Source organism: Rhinoderma darwinii, chromosome 6 (genome assembly GCF_050947455.1).
Source record: "Rhinoderma darwinii isolate aRhiDar2 chromosome 6, aRhiDar2.hap1, whole genome shotgun sequence".
Taxonomy (NCBI): Eukaryota; Metazoa; Chordata; class Amphibia; order Anura; family Rhinodermatidae; genus Rhinoderma; species Rhinoderma darwinii.
In genome coordinates, this window is record NC_134692.1 from 10,470,877 (window position 1) to 10,495,678 (window position 24,802).

General features: G+C 43.2%; 1 protein-coding gene across 1 annotated transcript in view; it reads left to right on the plus strand.

The window, feature by feature from the left end:
* Nucleotides 1-1,746: 1,746 nt before the first annotated feature.
* The window catches only part of PLCD4 (phospholipase C delta 4), a 62,999-nt gene continuing 39,943 nt past the window's right edge, over nt 1,747-24,802 (plus strand). The window contains exons 1-4 of the mRNA XM_075831066.1: nt 1,747-1,830; nt 16,373-16,526; nt 19,253-19,308; nt 19,377-19,535. Of these exons, the coding sequence (XP_075687181.1) occupies nt 19,287-19,308; nt 19,377-19,535 (181 nt within the window). The 5' untranslated portion in view covers nt 1,747-1,830; nt 16,373-16,526; nt 19,253-19,286. The remainder of the gene's footprint in view (nt 1,831-16,372; nt 16,527-19,252; nt 19,309-19,376; nt 19,536-24,802) is intronic.

Genomic DNA, 24,802 nt, shown 5'->3' on the forward strand with positions numbered 1-24,802 from the left:
TACAGGATAAGTAATGTAATGTATGTGCACAGTGACTCCACCAGCTGAATAGTGAGTGCAGCTCTGGAGTATAATACATGATGTAACTCAGGATCAGTACAGGATAAGTAATGTATGTACACAGTGACTCCACCAGCAGAATAGTGAGTGCAGCTCTGGAGTAGAATACATGATGTAACTCAGGATCAGTACAGGATAAGTAATGTATGTACACAGTGACTCCACCAGCAGAATAGTGAGTGCAGCTCTGGAGTATAATACATGATGTAACTCAGGATCAGTACAGGATAAGTAATGTATGTACACAGTGACTCCACCAGCAGAATAGTGAGTGCAGCTCTGGAGTATAATACAGGCTGTAATTCAGGATCAGTACAGGATAAGTAATGTAATGTATATACATAGTGACTCCACCAGCAGAATAGTGAGTGCAGCTCTGGAGTATAATACAGGATATAACTCAGGATCAGTACAGGATAACTAATGTAATGTATGTACACAATGACTCCACCAGCAGAATAGTGAGTGCAGCTCTGGAGTATAATACAGGATGTAACTCAGGATCAGTAAAGGATGAGTAATGTAATGTATGTACACAGTGACTCCACCAGCAGAATAGTGAGTGCAGCTCTGGAGTATAATACAGGATGTAACTCAGGATCAGTACAGGAGAAGTAATGTAATGTATGTACACAATGACTCCACCAGCAGAATAGTGAGTGCAGCTCTGGAGTATAATACAGGATGTAACTCAGGATCAGTACAGGATAAGTAATGTAATGTATGTACACCGTGACTCCACCAGCAGAATAGTGAGTGCAGCTCTGGAGTATATTATGGTCTGTAACTTAGAATCAGTACAGTGAACTGTAGCATAACCCTATTCATTTGAACTGTGCTGTTCTCAGAATCGGGGTGGGAGGGGGAGTTCTAGATTCTAGTGATATGTCATCACTTTCTGTGATGGGAATAACCCTTAATAAGGTCATGCTTTATGTGCTATTCAGGGTCAGTAGAAAGCTGGGTGACAGTGTAAAACCCAAAACTGCAGTTTCCTATCAAAGCAGTTATAGTTACATTGTCTAGAACTTCTTCTTTAAAAAAACAGTTGCTAAACTTGGGCAAACCACAGAAAAAAAATCACCTATATTAGTTTTTCTGCAGACGTGTAAATCCTAGAATCCTCTTCCATTCTGCTGTTTATTCTACATGTGCCCTTCAATATGGGATAGAGGAAGGAATCACTGCAAAACTGGCCAGATGTGTCATTCAGGAGCCTGGGAAAGCTGGGTGAGAATGCCTCTTGCAAGCCTTATTGGTAGCCATCCATCTTTCCCAGCAACAGATATCATTAATTTTTTTAAGTGAGGAAATACCTTGACTGTTTTTTGGTTTTTTTTAGGAGGTAAAAAATGCTCTTTAATTGATTTTTTTATGATGATGATTAATTATTATTATCATTACTTTTTTTATTATTATTATCATCATTATTATTATTAATATTATTTTATCGTTATTGTATTATTATTATTATTGTTATTTTATTATGACTATTACTGTGATGATTATTATTATTCGCCTGCTCCACTTATCCAGCGTCTTATCCTGTGTGACCAGGAGGGAAGGAATATGACCGGGCAGAAGCTGCTGACACTTGAGAGTGCCTCTTTAAGAATGGATGGGGAGCGCAGAAGGAATGGGCAGGGCTGCTAATAATATGTTGTGTCCTTCACTTCCACTCACACTGCACAGGAGACTGAGCGGAGGCTGCAGGGAAGGATCTCGCTCACCCTGGATGCCGCACTGAGGGGAGACATGTGCCTGGCACAGGTATGGTACCCGGGCATAGCCCATATTACTGGCTCACTCCTTTACTATACATATTCTGCTGCTCTGTGCAAAGTAAAGACCCCCAACATCTAGAACTAATGTGAGCCGCTGCTTCCAGTGATCTACTTGGTGCTGTGCTTTACTGGTTTAGTTTTTATATCACCATCTTCTGCTCAGGGTCAGCGATTTGTGCCCAGGTTTGGAGTTTCAGGAGCCGAATTCTCTATTCAAAAATGATTAAGGATTAATTAAATTTTAAGGATTATTCAGGATTATTAAAGGTCTCCTGGCAGCGCCAGCTGGTATCTGGGTTACGGGAAGATAAGAAGTTTATCCACCTCTAAAACTGTCCGGGAATAGAGACGACAGATGCCAAGTGCCCCTAATCTACACGGAAATGTGCCCTGTCTTTATACCTGTGTGTATGGTACACATGATAGCCGTAGATACAGCGCCTCAGCAGAGAGTATCACACATGATGGGCTTAGATACACTAGCTCAGCAGAGTATCACACATGATAGGCTTAGATACACCAGCTCAGCAGACAGTATCACACATGATAGGCTTAGAAACACCAGCTCAGCAGACAGTATCACACATGATAGGATTAGATACAGCAGCTCAGCAGAGTATCACACATGATAGGCTTAGAAACACCAGCTCAGCAGACAGTATCACACATGATAGGATTAGATACAGCAGCTCAGCAGAGTATCACACATGATAGGACTAGATACACCAGCTCAGCAGAGAGTATCACACATGATAGGCTTAGATACATTGGTTCTTCAGACAGTATCACACATGAAAGGCTTAGATACAATCAGCTGGAATATATAAAGCATGGAGTTCTTGATGGTCAGGGTTATGCTGGATATTGTAGTTCTCTCCAGTTTGTTTCTTGTGCTATTATAAGATGTTTCATGTATCGTCCGTCGCTGCAGCGCCTCTTCCCTGTAGCAGAGCAGAGGCTTCCACTATAATAACACTGCTTCTTACTGCACCTTATGCCCACTCAGGGCAGATCTGAGATATTTCCGCCTCGTGCACAGATAGGATGGTGCTGGATATGTGAAATGTCACTTTAAGACATGGAGCGGTTGATTCCTCGTAGGATAAATAAGCACCATCCACCTGCCAGTTGCCCCTCCGCCGTGTTTTTCCGATGCTTTTAGAGAGGGGGAGTCCTGATTCATATACAGGGTCAACCTGACCTGAAGCCCACCTTTCCATGGGTCCCCGGCTTAGCTGCCTAATTCTACTCCAAACCAGGTGTGACTGCAGTTCTCCCCAATATTCTTCTTCCGCCCATATCACTCTCACAGGGGTCCAGGAAGCTGAGATATGAGGAGCTCCAGGTAGTGCAGAGACATCCAAAGTGTGAGGACCCCACCAAACAGCTCCTTATATCTCAGCTTCCTGGACCCAGTGAATGTGACATGGGTGGAAGAGGGATATTGGGGTGAACTGCAGTCACCCCTAAGTTTTCTGGTGTTGAGTTGCATTTTATGTTTGTACATCCATCTCCCGCACCCCAATATAAACCCAAATCCTATTTATACTGCAGTAGGATCTGCACATGGCCCTATGCAAATCCCATTCACATTTTAGGAACCTTTTTAGGGCATGTATAATTTTTGTGGTGTTTTTGCCCTATTGGGGTGGGAAAGGACCCCAAAAATAGTCATAATGGTGCATCCCCCAAAAGTAATCTACCCATCCCCCCTCCCCAGATGAGATGAGTTTGTCGCCAAATTCCTGCTTGAAGTCATTGAAATTCTGTCCTCTCATTATTATGGATGCTTGAAATTTTATCAAACCTCCTTCCTTACATCTTCATCTTCAGCTTCCAGAAACAGAAAAAAATATGAGATGAGGTCAGGATAAAAGCTGGGATCACATGCGAGGACGCCCATTGTAAACAATGGCTGCCGGCGGGATTAAAGGGTTAATGATCCTATCACTATCATTACCCATTCACAACAGGACACCAATATATATTCAAATTAGTGAATAGAGATACAGAATAAGAATATCAGATCTGTCAACATCAGCTTGCTGATGGTTTCCAGACAGAGAAGTTCTAGGAGATTTGGTTTCTACACTTGAAAGATTCCCATCACTAGACACAAATCCCTTCTTTGGGTAGAATTTTTTGATAGTCATTAGAGCATTTGTAGATATAAAAGAGGGGTTCCCTGTTACACCAGAGACTTAAAACCTGTCCTGGCCTAGTCCTGCTCACACAGCTGCCCGGCTTGTTACAAGATAGCTCTGGCACATTGTAACAAGCCATGTACCTATGTAAGCAGCGTGTGATCGGGGCAAGTTTCTAGCCTCTGGATGTAAACATGCCTATTCCCATTCACTAAAAGCAAGTAGAGATCTTGAAAATGGCAAGTAATGGAAACACAAAGTCTATTAGAAACTTGCAGAACTTATCATTATTCAATAAATAAACTTTAGCTACATTAAATCAGAGAGGATACAATGTATTCTTTTCTAGATATGTGCATTGCTGCTGAATGGGGCGCGGTTCACTTTGCCAAAGTTTGTGCCCTTAGCACACGGTGCCCCATGCTGGCCGGACTTCTGCATGTTGTGTTCTGTATGGGATCACACTATTCATTTTCATCGTTGGGATGAGGGTTTTATACGGCACATTTTGTGCTGGTCTCTGGGTCGCGGCGTATAATGGATTCATGAGTAATCAGAGGAGAAATCATTGCTATTGTCCATGCAGCTTCTTGCTGGGCCGGAGCCGTCTGACAGATCCCATATATCTCTGCGTTTCCTGTAATTGTTACTAATCAGATTCCCTTATTTGAAGCAAGGCGCGGTCCGTACATTGCGCTGCCGTCTGCACTGGATACACGTAATCTAAAGTGATTCAGGGTCCAGGAAATTCACCGATGCTGCTAAATCGCTATACAGGTTGCGTTAAAAAGCACCCTTCCCCCATAATAAAAAAAAAATAAATGACCTGAAATATAATGGCAGTCATGACGGTGCCCAATTGGGTTGTCACCCAGCTTTCCACAGACCCTGATTGACATTTAACACTGCACTGGGAAAAACAGCCGCAGTGAAATTAATGGGAACATTTGTAACATAAAAAGGTGTGAGCATATGGATGACATAGAAAGGGGTCCGCCGCACATAACCCCTCCATTACTCAAAGCAAAAGGGTGCTAATTAAGAGACGCTTGCTCTGGCAGACCAGGCTCCCCCATGTATTACATGGTCAGCTATTTATTTTAATGGCTGCTATGTAATACTACATTTCCCCTGCAGTGGCGCTGTAGGGGAAATGTATGATTATCTGCCGCTTCCCCCAGTAATAACAGCTGATTGGGGTCTCTAAACCTGGACCTGCAGTGATCAGTGATTGCCAGGCTGACTTCAATCTAAAAAGGGTCACTGTGTTAGCAAATACCTTTAATTTATAATGCCCCCACGACTGCCCCAAAAAGCAATTTTTTTCCCTTTGTGTGATAGTTGTGTGTTTTTCACCTGTGTGGCCCAGGCAATAATGAGGATTTATATGCCATTCAGGGACTATGGAAAGCAGGGTGACAACCCCTATGGGCACTGTAATAATGGCTGCCATTAGAAGTTGTCACCCAGGATCTTCAGGCTTTATCATTTCAGGTAAATGTAATTAATTATGGAGTGACTACGGCTTTTATTGGCAGTGCGGCTGCTCTCCTGGCTCAAGCCTCCACCGAAATAAAATGCATTATTGGAAATGTAATAAAAGAAAGTTGTGATACTCCGCAAAATCCATTTTCCGCTGCCGCCAAGTTAATCAGCTAATTACTGAAATTCTTCTATATCAGCTGCATAAGCAGGACTTCATATACAGTACTTCTTAGGCTGGGTTCACACTGTGCATTTTTGTTGCTGTCATCACTGCAGGCCATGCATCTTCCCTGCAGCAGTCCTACAGGAGAAATGTGGTATTACAATGTGTCACATTCAAAAGAATGCGCAACCATTTATTAAGTGTTCACGCTGAGTCCTCCAGAGGGGGAGCTTTGCAGCATCTCTCCGCTCCGGGTATTAGAGCGGGGGACTCCCCTCTATGATGAATGGGGCAACCCCTTTAACCTATTTAAAGATTGTCAAGAATTATTCTTATACATTTTTATGCATATATATTATTTTTATTAATTAGCCAGTGTTGTGTGCGCTGCCTCTGTATCCCCCATCACTTAGTAAATCAGTCACGTTCTGTATGACTGGAAGGTCGCTCTCCCTTTTTCTGAGCCAACATTTTTTTTCCAATGCAATTATGCTAAAAATCTGCCGTATCCGCAGTGATAAATCTCGCCCAATGCATCTGACAGACAGACATGCAGAACTTGCTTTTCTGTATAACGAGCTTTTCTTTACACTTTTCCTCTCTTATGAATCCACTCCTGGATATGACAAAAAAAAATAAAAAATTTAAAAATTACACACAAAATGTGAATATGGCCATAGAATCCATAAGTAGTAGAACTAGTCAGAGTCCAAATAATATAGAAATAATACCACCATAGAGTACAAAAATAACTGTGCTATGCAAATAACTCCACTAAAACATACAATGCCCAAATAATACCATCATATAATGCCCATATAATACCACCATATAATGCCCAAATAATACCACCATATAATGCACAAATAATACCACCATATAATGCACAAATAATACCACCATATAATGCCCATATAATGCACAAATAATACCACCATATAATGCACATATAATACCACCATATAATGCACAAATAATACCACCATATAATGCCCATATAATACCACCATATAATGCCCAAATAATACCACAATATAATGCACAAATAATACCACCATATAATGCACAAATAATACCACCATATAATGCACAAATAATACCACAATATAATGCACAAATAATACCACCATATAATGCCCAAATAATACCACCATATAATGCACAAATAATACCATCATATAATGCCCAAATAATACCACAATATAATGCACAAATAATACCACCATATAATGCCCATATAATACCACCATATAATGCACAAATAATACCACCATATAATGCACAAATAATACCACCATATAATGCACAAATAATACCACCATATAATGCCCATATAATACCACCATATAATGCACAAATAATACCACCATATAATGCACAAATAATACCACCATATAATGCACAAATAATACCACCATATAATGCCCATATAATACCACCATATAATGCACAAATAATACCACCATATAATGCACAAATAATACCACCATATAATGCCCAAATAATACCACCATATAATGCCCATATAATACCACCATATAATGCCCATATAATATCACCATATAATGCCCAAATAATACCACCATATAATGCCCATATAATACCACCATATAATGCACAAATAATACCACCATATAATGCTAATATAATACCACCATATAATGCTAATATAATACCACCATATAATGCCCATATAATACCACCATATAATGCACAAATAATACCACCATATAATGCCCATATAATACCACCATATAATACCCAAATAATGCCACCATATAATACCACCATATAATGCCCATATAATACCACCATATAATGCCCAAATAATACCACCATATAATGCCCATATAATACCACCATATAATGGCCAAATAATACCACCATAAAATGCACAAATAATACCACCATAGACTACAAAAATAACTGTGCTATGCAAATAACTCCACTAAAACATACAATGCCCAAATAATACCACCATATAATGTCCATATAATACCACCATATAATGCCCAAATAATACCACCATATAATGCACAAATAATACCACCATATAATGCACAAATAATACCACCATATAATGCACAAATAATACCACCATATAATACCACCATATAATACCACCATATAATGCCCATATAATACCACCATATAATACCACCATATAATGTCCATATAATACCACCATATAATGCACAAATAATACCACCATATAATGCACAAATAATACCACCATATAATGCACAAATAATACCACCATATAATGCACAAATAATACCACCATAGAGTGCCCAAATAATACCACAATAAAGTGCCCGAAAAAACACTATACAGTTCCCAAATGGTAGTGTCATCCAGTGCATATATAATGTCTAAAATAATTAGGTTCCTAAATTTGTTGATGCTGATACTGCAGGGATTTGTATGTAGCCCCTGCCACATCAGGGGGGCCCTAGATGACATTTGCCCCTTTTGCTCCTCTTCTATAACGCAGTCCTGATTTCCTTTGGTGTTTGGGTGGAGTCTCAGTCTTGTAGCTCATACCAGGGCCCCTACCTACCATGTGCCCTATATAATACTGGTGTGACTGTTACCTCACTGGGTGTGATTGCACCCCCTATAGCTGCCCCCGAGGGACCCTCACCTAAACTACAGGAATTCAGAGCAGTCATTGGCTCCTCACATTGAGTGATGTGCAGTATAGAGCCGCAGCCGCCAGCACTGACCCTCTGCCAGGACTCTATGAGGCTGCAGATATTTTTGGTGTTGGGTGACGTCTCGTTATCTTTCCCATAGAACAGTCTGTTCCTTCCCTTCTACCCGAGCGGCTACAATCTATTTATTTCTATCTCCAATTACAAATATAACCTACATCTTACATTATGCAAGTGTTCCCTGAATCCCATGCATTGATCTCCTGTGATGGTCGATAGCACTCAGGTCATCTCCTGGAAGTGCCGAGACGTTCACATCTGCTGCACTACATCCCCTCATCCAGCGGACAGGTCAGAGGAGGCCAATAATATTATATCACTCCACCACCGGCTGCCGTATAATGTGCAAGAGCCACCAAAATATATCTACATGCAGCGTCGTCTGATTGTATGAGACATGAAAATACTCCAGCTCAGCAGACGTATCACACATGATAGGATTAGATACTGCGGCTCAGCAGAAAGTATCACACATGATAGGATTAGATACACAGCTCATCAGACAGTATCACACATGATAGGATTGGCTCAGCAGACAGTATCACACATGATAGGATTAGATACAGTGGCTCAGCAGACAGTATCACACATGATAGGATTAGATACACAGCTCAGCAGACAGTATCACACATGATAGGATTAGATACACAGCTCAGCAGACAGTATTACACATGATAGGATTAGATACACAGCTCAGCAGACAGTATCACACATGATAGGATTAGATACAGTGGCTCAGCAGGCAGTATCACACATGATAGGATTAGATACACAGCTCAGCAGACAGTATCACACATGATAGGATTAGATACATAGCTCAGCAGACAGTATCACACATGATAGGATTAGATACATAGCTCAGCAGACAGTATCACACATGATAGGATTAGATACACAGCTCAGCAGACAGTATCACACATGATAGGATTAGATACACAGCTCAGCAGACAGTATCACACATGATAGGATTAGATACACAGCTCAGCAGACAGTATCACACATGATAGGATTAGATACAGTGGCTCAGCAGGCAGTATCACACATGATAGGATTAGATACATAGCTCAGCAGACAGTATCACACATGATAGGATTAGATACATAGCTCAGCAGACAGTATCACACATGATAGGATTAGATACATAGCTCAGCAGACAGTATCACACATGATAGGATTAGATACACAGCTCAGCAGGCAGTACCACACATGATAAGATTAGATACATAGCTCAGCAGACAGTATCCCACATGATAGGATTAGATACAACAGCACAGCAGACGTATCACACATGATAGGATTAGATACAGCATCTCAGCAGACAGTATCACACATGATAGGATTAGATACAACAGCTCAACAGACTGTATCACACATGATAGGATTAGATACACCAGCTCAGCAGACAGTATCACACATGATAGTATTAGATACACAGCTCAGCAGACAGTATCACACATGATAGAATTAGATACACAGCTCAGCAGACAGTATCACACATGATAGGATTAGATACATAGCTCAGCAGAAAGTATCAAACATGATAGGATTAGATACACAGCTCAGCAGACGGTAATGCATATGATATGCTTAGATACACTAGCTCAGAAGAGAGTATCCCACATGATAGGCTTAGATACAGTGACTCAGCAGTATACTAATCGGGACCCACAAGCATTACTTGAAGCTCCTGGGGCACCAATGCAAAATCTGTAACAGGCCCCCATCTAACATGTGCCGTTTATAATACTGGGGTCTCCTTCCAGCGCTGTGACAATGATGGGGGTTATTACGGGCAGAATACTCAGGACATTACAGATGTACAGAATTTTTCTCCCTGACAACATTTCCCATAAACTAGAAGTAAGAATTCGGTCCCGGAGATGTGGGATTTCAGTGCATCAGAATCAGGACCCTGGACAATGACAACTGTACTGGTGGGGGGTTAGGGCTAATTCACACGAGCAGGTTTGGTCTGTGATATATACGGACCGTATTTCGGCAGTATTTCACGGACCGAACACACTGCAGGGAGCCGGCTCCTAACATCATAGTTATCTATGACACTGGGTGTCCCTGCCTCGCTGCGGGACAACTGTCCCGTACTGAAAACGTGATTACAGATAGATAACTATGACGCTCGGAGCCGGCTCCCTGCAGTGTGTTCAGTCCGGGAAATACTGCCGACATACTGTACGTTCCGTATATCACAGACCAAACCTGATCGTGTGAATTATCCCTTATAGTGTCCCGAATACTGATCACCTGTATCAGAACCTGAAAGTGGAAATATCAGCTAAACGCAAGAGAGTCCGAAGCCGAAATCTGTCATATATGGAATATCCCTCAGCTTGTAGATTACAAGACTACTAGTCCCGTCCGTGATCCGGGGAGAGATACGACATGTTCAATCTTTCCCCGGATCAGGGAGTCGGGTCTGTTTTCACCCACTGAAGTGAATGGGTCCGTGAAAACTATCGGGTGCCAATCGGATGATGTGAAAAACAGCCCAAGTGGCACTTGGTCATGTGCAAGAAGCCGCCGAGTTTCATGACCGTATAAAAGCGCAAGGTCGCAGATCTGAGGTCACATAATATGCTTATCATTTATAGTTAATGGTCGTTAGTCCTTATAATACCTCAGCTGCTGCAGAACATCATAATACACACCTCAGCTGCTGCAGAACCTCATAATACACACCTCAGCTGCTGCAGAACATCATAATACACACCTCAGCTGCTGCAGAACATAATACACACCTCAGCTGCTGCAGAACATCATAATACACACCTCAGCTGCTGCAGAACATCATAATACACACCTCAGCTGCTGCAGAACATCATAATACACACCTCAGCTGCTGCAGAACATCATAATACACACCTCAGCTGCTGCAGAACATCATAATACACACCTCAGCTGCTGCAGAACATCCTAATACTCACCTCAACTGCTGCAGAACATCATAATACACACCTCAGCTGCTGCAGAAAAGAAAAGGGGGACATTTCTGTCCACCTATTATTAATTAATAGACATGTAACACCAAAATCCTTTTCAAAAGGAAAGTTCTTCAGCAGCTGAGGTGTGTATTATGTTCTGCAGCAGCTGAGGTGTGTATTATGTTCTGCAGCAGCTGAGGTGTGTATTATGTCCTGCAGCAGCTGAGGTGTGTATTATGTTCTGCAGCAGCTGAGGTGTGTATTATGTTCTGCAGCAGCTGAGGTGTGTATTATGTTCTGCAGCAGCTGAGGTGTGTATTATGTTCTGCAGCAGCTGAGGTGTGTATTATGTTCTGCAGCAGCTGAGGTGTGTATTATGTCCTGCAGCAGCTGAGGTGTGTATTATATTCTGCAGCAGCTGAGGTGTGTATTATGAGGTTCTGCAGCAGCTGAGGTGTGTATTATGTTCTGCAGCAGCTGAGGTGTGTATTATATTCTGCAGCAGCTGAGGTGTGTATTATGTTCTGCAGCAGCTGAGGTGTGTATTATGTTCTGCAGCAGCTGAGGTGTGTATTATGAGGTTCTGCAGCAGCTGAGGTGTGTATTATGTCCTGCAGCAGCTGAGGTGTGTATTATGTTCTGCAGCAGCTGAGGTGTGTATTATGTTCTGCAGCAGCTGAGGTGTGTATTATGTCCTGCAGCAGCTGAGGTGTGTATTATGTCCTGCAGCTGCTGAGGTGTGTATTATATTCTGCAGCAGCTGAGGTGTGTATTATGAGGTTCTGCAGCAGCTGAGGTGTGTATTATGTTCTGCAGCAGCTGAGGTGTGTATTATGAGGTTCTGCAGCAGCTGAGGTGTGTATTATGTTCTGCAGCAGCTGAGGTGTGTATTATGAGGTTCTGCAGCAGCTGAGGTGTGTATTATGTTCTGCAGCAGCTGAGGTGTGTATTATGTCCTGCAGCAGCTGAGGTGTGTATTATATTCTGCAGCAGCTGAGGTGTGTATTATGAGGTTCTGCAGCAGCTGAGGTGTGTATTATGTTCTGCAGCAGCTGAGGTGTGTATTATATTCTGCAGCAGCTGAGGTGTGTATTATGTTCTGCAGCAGCTGAGGTGTGTATTATGTTCTGCAGCAGCTGAGGTGTGTATTATGAGGTTCTGCAGCAGCTGAGGTGTGTATTATGTCCTGCAGCAGCTGAGGTGTGTATTATGTTCTGCAGCAGCTGAGGTGTGTATTATGTTCTGCAGCAGCTGAGGTGTGTATTATGTCCTGCAGCAGCTGAGGTGTGTATTATGTCCTGCAGCAGCTGAGGTGTGTATTATGTCCTGCAGCAGCTGAGGTGTGTATTATGTTCTGCAGATGCTGAGGTGTGTATTATATTCTGCAGCAGCTGAGGTGTGTATTATGTCCTGCAGCAGCTGAGGTGTGTATTATGTCCTGCAGCAGCTGAGGTGTGTATTATGTCCTGCAGCAGCTGAGGTGTATATTATGTCCTGCAGCAGCTGAGGTGTGTATTATGTCCTGCAGCAGCTGAGGTGTTTATTATGTTCTGCAGCAGCTGAGGTGTGTATTATGTCCTGCAGCAGCTGAGGTGTGTATTATGTCCTGCAGCAGCTGAGGTGTGTATTATGTCCTGCAGCAGCTGAGGTGTTTATTATGTTCTGCAGCAGCTGAGGTGTGTATTATGTCCTGCAGCAGCTGAGGTGTGTATTATGTCCTGCAGCAGCTGAGGTGTGTATTATGTCCTGCAGCAGCTGAGGTGTGTATTATGTTCTGCAGCAGCTGAGGTGTGTATTATGTCCTGCAGCAGCTGAGGTGTGTATTATGTTCTGCAGCAGCTGAGGTGTGTATTATGTCCTGCAGCAGCTGAGGTGTGTATTATGTTCTGCAGCAGCTGAGGTGTGTATTATGTCCTGCAGCAGCTGAGGTGTGTATTATGTCCTGCAGCAGCTGAGGTGTGTATTATGTCCTGCAGCAGCTGAGGTGTGTATTATGTCCTGCAGCAGCTGAGGTGTGTATTATGAGGTTCTGCAGCAGCTGAGGTGTGTATTATGTCCTGCAGCAGCTGAGGTGTGTATTATGAGGTTCTGCAGCAGCTGAGGTGTGTATTATGTTCTGCAGCAGTTGAGGTGTGTATTATGTTCTGCAGCAGCTGAGGTGTGTATTATGAGGTTCTGCAGCAGCTGAGGTGTGTATTATGTCCTGCAGCAGCTGAGGTGTGTATTATGTCCTGCAGCAGCTGAGGTGTTTATTATGTTCTGCAGCAGCTGAGGTGTGTATTATGTCCTGCAGCAGCTGAGGTGTGTATTATGTCCTGCAGCAGCTGAGGTGTGTATTATGTCCTGCAGCAGCTGAGGTGTTTATTATGTTCTGCAGCAGCTGAGGTGTGTATTATGTCCTGCAGCAGCTGAGGTGTGTATTATGTCCTGCAGCAGCTGAGGTGTGTATTATGTCCTGCAGCAGCTGAGGTGTGTATTATGTCCTGCAGCAGCTGAGGTGTGTATTATGTTCTGCAGCAGCTGAGGTGTGTATTATGTCCTGCAGCAGCTGAGGTGTTTATTATGTTCTGCAGCAGCTGAGGTGTGTATTATGTCCTGCAGCAGCTGAGGTGTGTATTATGTCCTGCAGCAGCTGAGGTGTGTATTATGTTCTGCAGCAGCTGAGGTGTGTATTATGTTCTGCAGCAGCTGAGGTGTGTATTATGTTCTGCAGCAGCTGAGGTGTGTATTATGTCCTGCAGCAGCTGAGGTGTTTATTATGTCCTGCAGCAGCTGAGGTGTGTATTATGTCCTGCAGCAGCTGAGGTGTGTATTATGTCCTGCAGCAGCTGAGGTGTGTATTATGTCCTGCAGCAGCTGAGGTGTGTATTATGAGGTTCTGCAGCAGCTGAGGTGTGTATTATGTTCTGCAGCAGTTGAGGTTTGTATTATGTCCTGCAGCAGCTGAGGTGTTTATTATGTCCTGCAGCAGCTGAGGTGTTTATTATGTCCTGCAGCAGCTGAGGTGTGTATTATGTCCTGCAGCAGCTGAGGTGTGTATTATGTCCTGCAGATGCTGAGGTGTGTATTATGTTCTGCAGCAGTTGAGGTGTGTATTATCTTCTGCAGCAGCTGAGGTGTATTATGAGGTTCTGCAGCAGCTGAGGTGTGTATTATGTCCTGCAGCAGCTGAGGTGTGTATTATGAGGTTCTGCAGCAGCTGAGGTGTGTATTATGTTCTGCAGCAGTTGAGGTGTGTATTATGTTCTGCAGCAGCTGAGGTGTGTATTATGAGGTTCTGCAGCAGCTGAGGTGTGTATTATGTTCTGCAGCAGTTGAGGTTTGTATTATGTCCTGCAGCAGCTGAGGTGAGTGTTATGTTCTGCAGCAGCTGAGGTGTGTATTATGTTCTGCAGCAGCTGAGGTGTGTATTATGTTCTGCAGCAGCTGAGGTGTGTATTATGAGATACCACAGCAACTGAGGTGTGTTTTATGATGTTCTGCAGCAGCTGAGGTGTGTATTATGTTCTGCAGCAGCTGAGGTGTGTATTATGAGGTTCTGCAGCAGCTGAGGTGTGTATTATGTTCTGCAGCAGCTGAGGTGTGTATTATGTCCTGCAGCAGCTGAGGTGTGTATTATGAGGTTCTGCAGCAGCTGAGGTGTGTATTATGATGTTCTGCAGCAGCTGAGGTGTGTATTATGTTCTGCAGCAGCTGAGGTGTGTATTATGAGGTTCTGCAGCAGCTGAGGTGTGTATTATGTTCTGCAGCAGCTGAGGTGTGTATTATGTCCTGCAGCAGCTGAGGTGTGTATTATGAGGTTCTGCAGCAGCTGAGGTGTGTATTATGTTCTGCAGCAGCTGAGGTGTGTATTATGTTCTGCAGCAGCTGAGGTGTGTATTATGTTCTGCAGCAGCTGAGGTGTGTATTATGTTCTGCAGCAGCTGAGGTGTGTATTATGTCCTGCAGCAGCTGAGGTGAGTGTTATGTCCTGCAGCAGCTGAGGTGTGTATTATGTTCTGCAGCAGCTGAGGTGTGTATTATGTCCTGCAGCAGCTGAGGTGTGTATTATGAGGTTCTGCAGCAGCTGAGGTGTGTATTATGTTCTGCAGCAGCTGAGGTGTGTATTATGTTCTGCAGCAGCTGAGGTGTGTATTATGTCCTGCAGCAGCTGAGGTGTGTATTATGTCCTGCAGCAGCTGAGGTGTGTATTATGTTCTGCAGCAGCTGAGGTGTGTATTATGTCCTGCAGCAGCTGAGGTGAGTGTTATGTCCTGCAGCAGCTGAGGTGAGTATTATGTTCTGCAGCAGCTGAGGTGAGTGTTATGTTCTGCAGCAGCTGAGGTGTGTATCCTGATGTTCTGCAGCATCTGAGGTATGTATTATGATGCTCTGCAGCATCTGAGATGTATCCTGATGTTCTGCAGCATCTGAGGTATGTATTATGATGTTCTGCAGCAGCTGTGGTGTGTATTGTGAGGTTTTGCTGCGTCTGAGTTGTGTATTATGATGTTCTACAGCAGCTGAGGTTTGTATTATGATGTTCTGCAGCAGCTGTAATTTGCATTATGAGGTTTTGCTGCATCTAAAGTGTATAAGATGATGTTCTGCAGCAGCTGAGATTTATATAATGATGTTCTGCTGAAGCTGGAACTACATACCAGTCAACAGGAGAAAAAACTTTCGGCAAAAGTGATCCATGTCTATATGACGCTGCTCATCTCATTACATCACCAGGTTCTGACATCAGATTAAGATGTTTATACCAATATTATTTACAGACAAGTCATTGGGATATTCCCGCTGCTGTGTAATGTTTATATCTCCATCTCCCCACGTTTTTCCGGGGGCTTCTCAGCAGTCGTGCAGCAGGTGAATTCTCGCCGGTCTCATTGTACGGAGCGGTTTATGTGTTTTCTCGTCTTGTGAGGCTGAAATTAGAGCCATCTTTCCACTGGACCTACTATGTTACTGTGTAACCTTGTAAGTGTTCAGCAGCCCGTCAGTCAGCGAGTCGGGGTATTCCCTCCGCTGCCTCTGCGCTCGTCCCCGCTGGACGATAGTTTTCCATGCTGAACATGTTGCTCCATCTCCCCTTTCCCAGGAAGACACGCTCTATCAAGACCCATCCTAATTAAATGGTAGACAAAGGCGGACGCCATGCAGAAAACTCATTAAGCTTCTGCTTATTGGTGTGTTAGATACATGATCCAGAGGAGTCCGAAACCTGGGAAGAAGCCGGCGCCCCCGACTATCAGGTCAGTGTGTGCAGAAGGATCAGCCGCGGAGCGAGAGATGTTCCTAGACACGACAGATCTTCTTTTAAAGGACCACTTAACCTAACTCTTATAATAGCGCAGCAGCGTTATAAGAGGAGCGGCTGATATCAGTCACACATATGATGTAATGTCTCTGGAGGATATAATAGTACTGGAGTGATATAAGAGGAGCGGCTGATATCAGTCACATATGATGTAATGTCTCTGGAGGTTATAATAGTGCTGGAGTGATATAAGAGGAGCGGCTGATATCAGTCACACATATGATGTAATGTCTCTGGAGGATATAATAGTACTGGAGTGATATAAGAGAAGCGGCTGATATCAGTCACATATATGATGTAATGTCTGTGGAGGATATAATAGTGCTGGAGTGTTATAAGAGGAGCGGCTGATATCAGTCACATATGATGTAATGTCTCTGGAGGATATAATAGTCCTGGAGTGTTATAAGAGGCGCGGCTGATATCAGTCACATATGATGTAATGTCTCTGGAGGATATAATAGTACTGGAGTGATATAAGAGGAGCGGCTGATATCAGTCACATGATGTAATGTCTCTGGAGGATATAATAGTGCTGGAATGTTATAAGAGGAGCGGCTGATATCAGTCACATATGATGTAATGTCTCTGGAGGATATAATAGTTCTGCAGCGTTATAAGAGGAGCGGCTGATATCAGTCACACATATGATGTAATGTCTCTGGAGGATATAATAGTGCTGGAGCGTTATAAGGGGAGCGGCTGATATCAGTCACATATATGATGTAATGTCTCTGGAGGATATAATAGTACTGGAGTGTTATAAGAGGAGCGGCTGATATCAGTCACACATATGATGTAATGTCTCTGGAAGATATAATAGTGCTGGAGTGATATAAGAGGAGCGGCTGATATCAGTCACATATGATGTAATGTCTCTGGAGGATATAATAGTGCCTGAGTGATATAAGAGGAGCGGCTGATATCAGTCACACATATGATGTAATGTCTCTGGAGGATATAATAGTACTGGAGTGATATAAGAGGAGCGGCTGATATCAATCACACATATGATATAATGTCTCTGGAGGATATAATAGTACTGGAGTGATATAAGAGGAGCGGCTGATATCAGTCAAATATGATGTACTGTCTCTGGAGGATATAATAGTACTGGAGTGATATAAGAGGAGCGGCTGATATCAATCACACATATGATATAATGTCTCTGGAGGATATAATAGTACTGGAGTGATATAAGAGGAGCGGCTGATATCAGTCACATATGATGTAATGTCTCTGGAGGATATAATAGTGCTGGAGTGATATAAGAGGAGCGGCTGATATCAGTCACACATATGATGTAATGTCTCTGGAGGATATAGTAGTGCTGGAGCGTTATAAGAGGAGCGGCTGATATCAGTCACATATATGATGTAATGTCTGTGGAGGATATAATAGTGCTGGAGTGTTATAAGAGGAGCGGCTGATATCAGTCACATATGATGTAATGTCTCTGGAGGATATAATAGTACTGGAGTGTTATAAGAGGAGCGGCTGATATCAGTCACACATATGATGTAATGTCTCTGGAGGATATAATAGTGCTGGAGTGATATAAGAGGAGCGGCTGATATCAGTCACACAAATGATGTAATGACTCTGGAGGATATAATAGTGCTGCAGTGTTATAAGAGGAGCGGCTGTCATCAGTCACACATATGATGTAATGTCTCTGGAGGATATAATAGTGCTGGAGTGATATAAGAGGAGCGGCTGATATCAGTCACACAAATGATGTAATGACTCTGGAGGATATAATAGTACTGGAGTGTTATAAGAGGAGCGGCTGATATCCGTCACACATATGATGTAATGTCTCTGGAGGATATAACAGTACTGGAGTGTTATAAGAGGAGCGGCTGATATCAGTCACATATGATGTAATGTCTCTGGAGGATATAATAGTACTGGAGTGTTATAAGAGGAGCGGCTGATATCAGTTACACATATGATGTAATGTCTCTGGAGGATATAATAGTGCTGGAGTGTTATAAGAGGAGCGGCTGATATCAGACACATATGATGTAATGTCTCTGGAGGATATAATAGTACTGGAGTGATATAAGAGGAGCGGCTGATATCAGTCACACATATGATGTAATGTCTCTGGAGGATCTTACCAATGGAGATATGATGACATAAAGTAGTGATCATGGGGGGCAGGGAGGTTTCTTGACTTCTGAATGGCTGATAACAGGGAATAGATTGCATTCTTTAAGCTAAAGCCACCCATAGACATAATGACAGTTGTGACCTATAGAAGAGCTCGGACTATATATTGCTGTATACGTAACATTACTGAGCATATACATATACAGGACTGTTATTGAGGTATAAGACGTGAACTCTGACTGACACTATACCTGGGGATTCTGGTGACGAATATTCATACAGGTAATCTGGCACATTCGTGGGGTACTCTGACTTGCACTATATATGGGGACACTATGGCTACCACTGTTCTTGGGAGAAGTCTGACCGGCACTATACATGAGGGCACTTTGGCTCATTCCTCGGGGCACTCTTGCTGCTATTATCCATAAGGGCAGTTTTCATTGGGTACTCCGGCTGACACTACACGTGTAGGGGACCATTAATCTTCCCTTGAAGCCGCTCATTCTGTTTGATCTTTATCATTTCTGTATTATTGCATTGTAGATGCTGGGAGAGCTGAGGATATAACTGGTGCACAATGACCTCTCCGTGCAGCGCCCGTGAGTATCAGGACTGTCAGTGGACTGACGGTGTCTGTTCTTCTCTTTGATCACTTTGCTCTTTGCAGGTCTACAGCTGGATGAGAACTTGCAGCTCATGCAGAACGGCACAGTGATGAGGAAAGTCAAGTCCCGAAACTGGAAAAAGCAAAGACACTTCAAACTCCAGGAGGACGGGATGACCATCTGGTACAAGTCCAGGAAGACGGGCAACACCAAGTCCACCTGTGAGTGACGCCGCGCTCTGAGCTCCATAGTGTCCCGGCTCCTTCAAGGGTTTCCTTCGTTTTAGCCATCGGCGGGGGTGACAGTAGTCGGACCCCTGCCGATCCTACCTTGGGGGCATATCCTGGGCAATTCCTTAAAAGGGTTTTTAGTTTTTATGTAAACAAAGCAGAATCACTGCAAATAAAAAGTTCTGCAATATACTTTGGGGCAGATTTACTATTTAAAATGCGTTCGAGTTCAGGGGGACATGCTGTGCACCACATTTATGAACTGTTGCACAAAGGGGCGTGCTTTAGCAGGAAATGGGCGTGCTTTAGCAAGAAAGGGGTGTGGTGTAAAATGTGACACCCTGGCACAAAAAGCTGGCGTAAACTAACCCAACTAATAGCTGGCGCCAAATTTATCATGCAGCATGCGCCACTTTGAGAAATTTGGCACATTTTCTTATTGCCGAGTCAAAGTTTAAATTGTCTAAACAGTATAAATCTGCCTCTTTTTGTTTTAATTGCTTACCATTTTTTGCTTGCTGTCGGTGAATGAGAATATTCTTGTTTACTTCCCAACACTGATAACTTGTACAGACCTAATATTTCTCACAGCTGAGTGTTTGTTACACTTGCATCCAGCCTGTGAGATAAACAGCTTGGACTCCGGACTGATACATTTTAGGGCCTGTTCACATCACCGTTGCCCTTCCATTGAGGGGTTCCATCTGAGGTTTCCGTCGGGTGAACCCCTCAACGGAAAGGCAAACGGAAACCTAATCTTCCGTTTCCCTCACCATGGAAATCAAACGTTGCTAAAGGTTTCCGTTTCTCATCGTTGTGACAGAGTTCCGTTGTTTTGACGGAATCAATAGCGCAGTCGACATTTGCAGCAATCAAGAGAAGAGAGATTTGTATTTAGCTCACGGAGTATTGTTTAAACTAGACACAATTGTCGCAAACCCTCAGCTGTGATAAGTATTAGCTCTGTGCAGGTTTTCATCCTCTGGATGTAAACAAGAATGTTCCCATTCACTGACAGCAAGTAGAGGTCTTGAAATGATGATGAATTGAAACACAAAGTCTATTAGAAAGTTGTAGAACTTTCCGGTATACAAATGATTAAGCGTCACTTGGAGTCTCCATTATTTGGACTCCTGGGGAGAAGCTTCTGATAAAATTAGTCGCTTGATAATTATTTCTCAGATTGACGTCTCTTGTGATCGTTGGTTTTGGATGGATATTGCAATGATCAGTTCCAGCTGCGGAGACGTTTTCTGGCGGTGCCGCAAGTCTTCGCTTCCATTACCGTATCCCCTCAGACACTACACAGGGCATTAAATGTTGGGCAGGGAGTTCTGCACAGATAAAGTTTTGCCAGATATTCTGCTGCGACTATTTCCAGTAATGAGACTGCAGGAGCCGGGGGGGTTGGTAGCTAGTCTGCGAGTTTCAGGACTAAGTGCATGGAGGTTATACAGCACTGTGCATTACTGGTGGTTTTAAATCCGGTGGTTTACATTTTGACAGACTATGTTTACATCACTATAGATAGAAATCTGCAAATCTCTGCATAAAAAAAACAATAAACGATATGGATATTTCTCCACTTTGCTACTTAAAGGTTATGTCCACGTCTGAGAACTATATATAAATATAATCTACAAAACACTGTATATATTATATCACTTAACTTGTACTCATCCTTAGTTACATAGTTACATTGAAAAAAGACACAGGTCCATCAAGTTCAACCGGAAAGTTACTGCCTGTATTATACTCCAGAGCTGCACTCACTATTCTGCTGGTGGAGTCACTGTGTACATACATTACATTACCTTTCCTGTACTGATCCTGAGTTACATCCTGTATTATACTCCAGAGCTGCACTCACTATTCTGCTAGTGGAGTCACTGTGTACATACATTACATTACTTATCCTGTACTGTTCCTGAGTTACATCCTGTATTATACTCCAGAGCTGCACTCACTATTCTGCTGGTGCAGTCACTGTGTACATACATTACATTACTTATCCGGTACTGATCCTGAGTTTCATCCTGTATTATACTCCAGAGCTGCACTCACTATTCTGCTGGTGGAGTCACTGTGAACATATATTACATTACATTATCCTCTACTGATCCTGAGTTACATCCTGTATTATACTCCAGAGCTGCACTCACTATTCTGCTGGTGGAGTCACTGTGTACATACATTACATTACATATCCTGTACTGATCCGGAGTTACATCCTGTATTATACTCCAGAGCTGTACTCACTATTCTGCTGCTGGAGTCACTGTGTACATACATTACTTATCCTGTACTGATCCTGAGTTACAGCTTGTCTTATATAGTACTTCAGAGCTGCACTCGCTATTCTGCTGGTGGAGTCACTGTGTACATACATTACTTATCCTGTACTGATCCTGTGTTACATCCTATATTATACTCCAGAGCTGCACTCACTATTCTGCTGGTGGAGTCACTGTGTACATACATTACATTACTTATCCTGTACTGATCCTGAGTTACATCCTGTATTATACTCCAGAGCTGCACTCACTATTCTGCTGGTGGAGTCACTGTGTACATATATTACATTACTTATCCTGTACTGATCCTGAGTTACATCCTGTATTATACTTCAGAGCTGCACTCACTATACTGCTGGTGGAGTCACTGTGTACATACATTACTTATCCTGTACTGATCCTGAGTTATATCCTGTATTATACTCCAGAGCTGCACTCACTATTCTGCTGGTGGAGTCACTGTGTACATACATTACATTACATTATCCTGTACTGATCCTGAGTTACATCCTGTATTATACTCCAGAGCTGCACTCACTATTCTGCTGGTGGAGTCACTGTGTACATACATTACATTACTTATCCGGTACTGATCCTGAGTTACATCCTGTATTATACTCCAGAGCTGCACTCACTATTCTGCTGGTGGAGTCACTGTGTACATACAATACATTACTTATCCTGTACTGATCCGGAGTTACATCATGTATTTTACTCCAGAGCTGTACTCACTATTCTGCTGCTGGAGTCACTGTGTACATACATTACATTACTTATCCTGTACTGATCCTGAGTTACATCCTGTATTATACTCCAGAGCTGCACTCACTATTCTGCTGGTGGAGTCACTGTGTACATACAATACATTACTTATCCTGTACTGATCCTGAGTTACATCCTGTATTATACTCCAGAGCTGCACTCACTATTCTGCTGGTGGAGTCACTGTGTACATACATTACTTATCCTGTACTGATCCTGAGTTATATCCTGTATCTCTTTATTTTATATAAATTTACAAAACATAAACTGAAAAACAAATACATAACTAATTCCATATAACCAAAAAGTCACAACCCAATTCTTATAAACAAATTTTCTTATATACATTTCTGTATATGAGAAGAGAAAACCATACCAGACCCGGCCACATACACCCCACTCTTATATACTTACATCTACACTTCATCCGAAACTAAACAATAACTAGAATATATACAAACATCATATAAACGTAATCCAAAGTACTAACAGAAAATCCCCCGACCCGCGTCAACCAAGGGCCTAAAGAAACAACAACATAATAATAATAATAACCCCAAAAATCCAAAATATAATAATACTAATCCCAATTTTTTTTTTAAATTTTTTTTTTTTATCCTTTTTTTTTTTTTATATATATATATTTTTTAATCACACTATACACATCCTGACTTTCCCTAACCTTACCCTTCTTACCTAAACTCCACCACCCCAGCCAGCATCTCGCCTCATGTCCTCTCACGTCCGCATAGTCCAGATGCTGGCCGCCACCACCACACCCAACACCCCAGCCCAGCCCCCCGCCCCATGTCCTCCCATGTCCGCATAGTCCGGGGCTGGGTCAGGCAAACCCCCCCCCCCCCCCGACCCCCTCCCAACCTATCTATTAACCCCCTTAAGTCTATCCCTATTCTAACAACATTTCTACATTATAATACAATACACGTCACCAACCTGTCCAAATACCAAACCATATACAAAATACACCGTACCCGAAAGCACCAAGTTCGGTCGCTTGTAAACCTTTTTCCTGCCATTTCAATCCTAAACAAAACAAAAATCTTCCAGTGCTTACCTAGCCCATCACCAGATAGAGAGAAGGGAAAGCCCCCCCAGCTCCCCCCCAGAGGCCAAGGTACCACGTCCACCGCTGCACCCTCCCTATCGCTTGCCCTATCTCCTTACCCTATTACTAGCCCTTTCTTGACCCTATTGAAAGCTGACCCTATGCTGACCCTCACCTTTCCCTTATTCCGAGTCCTATCGCTATATTTTTTATTGGTGCCTCAGCGGAACGCAGACCCCCACCTCCAGTTGAGCACCGGTGACGACTCCCCCTCCCTCATGAAGGCAGACACATTAAGGCACCCAAAAGGAAAAGCCCCTCCAAAGACGAGAGGCTTTGGATGCTCCCAATCTGCCAACCTCCAAAGAATGCACCTTCACCAGGTCACCCATGATATTTCTAACAACCTCATCCACTAGGAGGATTTTCTTCTGGGTAGAAACTAGACATCGTGCATTCCACATAAAGTGCCTGACCACTATACTGACTAGAAACAAGGTGCAATGGTCCCTACCACCGAGGTCTCCGAACACTCCATAGGCCCACCCAGCATAGGAGAGGCTGGTTAGGCCTGGCCAACCAATGGAGGCTCCCACCCTTTTGTATACCTCTGTATTGAAAGGGCAATGAAGCAGGAAATGCTCCATGCTTTCCAGCACTCCGCCACACTCCTCCCGGGGGCAATCCCGATCATCAGAGCTTCTGCACTTTAGATTGTCCCTCACATACAGTCTCCCATGGAAGCAACGCCAAGCCAGATCCCAAAACTTCTGGGGAATCCTCGCTGAATTTAAAAGTTTTAATCCCACCCCGAGGTCACTACTTGGGCAGTCTTTGAGCGCCAGGGGCTTCTGGAAGTGGGTCATCAGGACCCTCTTGTCAAGAAATTTTCTCGACATGGTCCTGATCTCCCACACCTCCAGACCCCACCGGCGAACAATCTTCAGCGCCAGGGTGGAATAAGCCGGGAGATGTCCGTGAGGTGTACGCAGGTCTTTCACTTGCCCTCCTCTCTCCCATTCCTGGAAGAAAGGCCGAAACCACCCCCTGCAGGAGGATATCCACCAAGGAGCCCTCTCTTGCCAGAGGTTTGCCAGGTTGATCTTAACAAAGGTGTTCACTAGGAACACCACCGG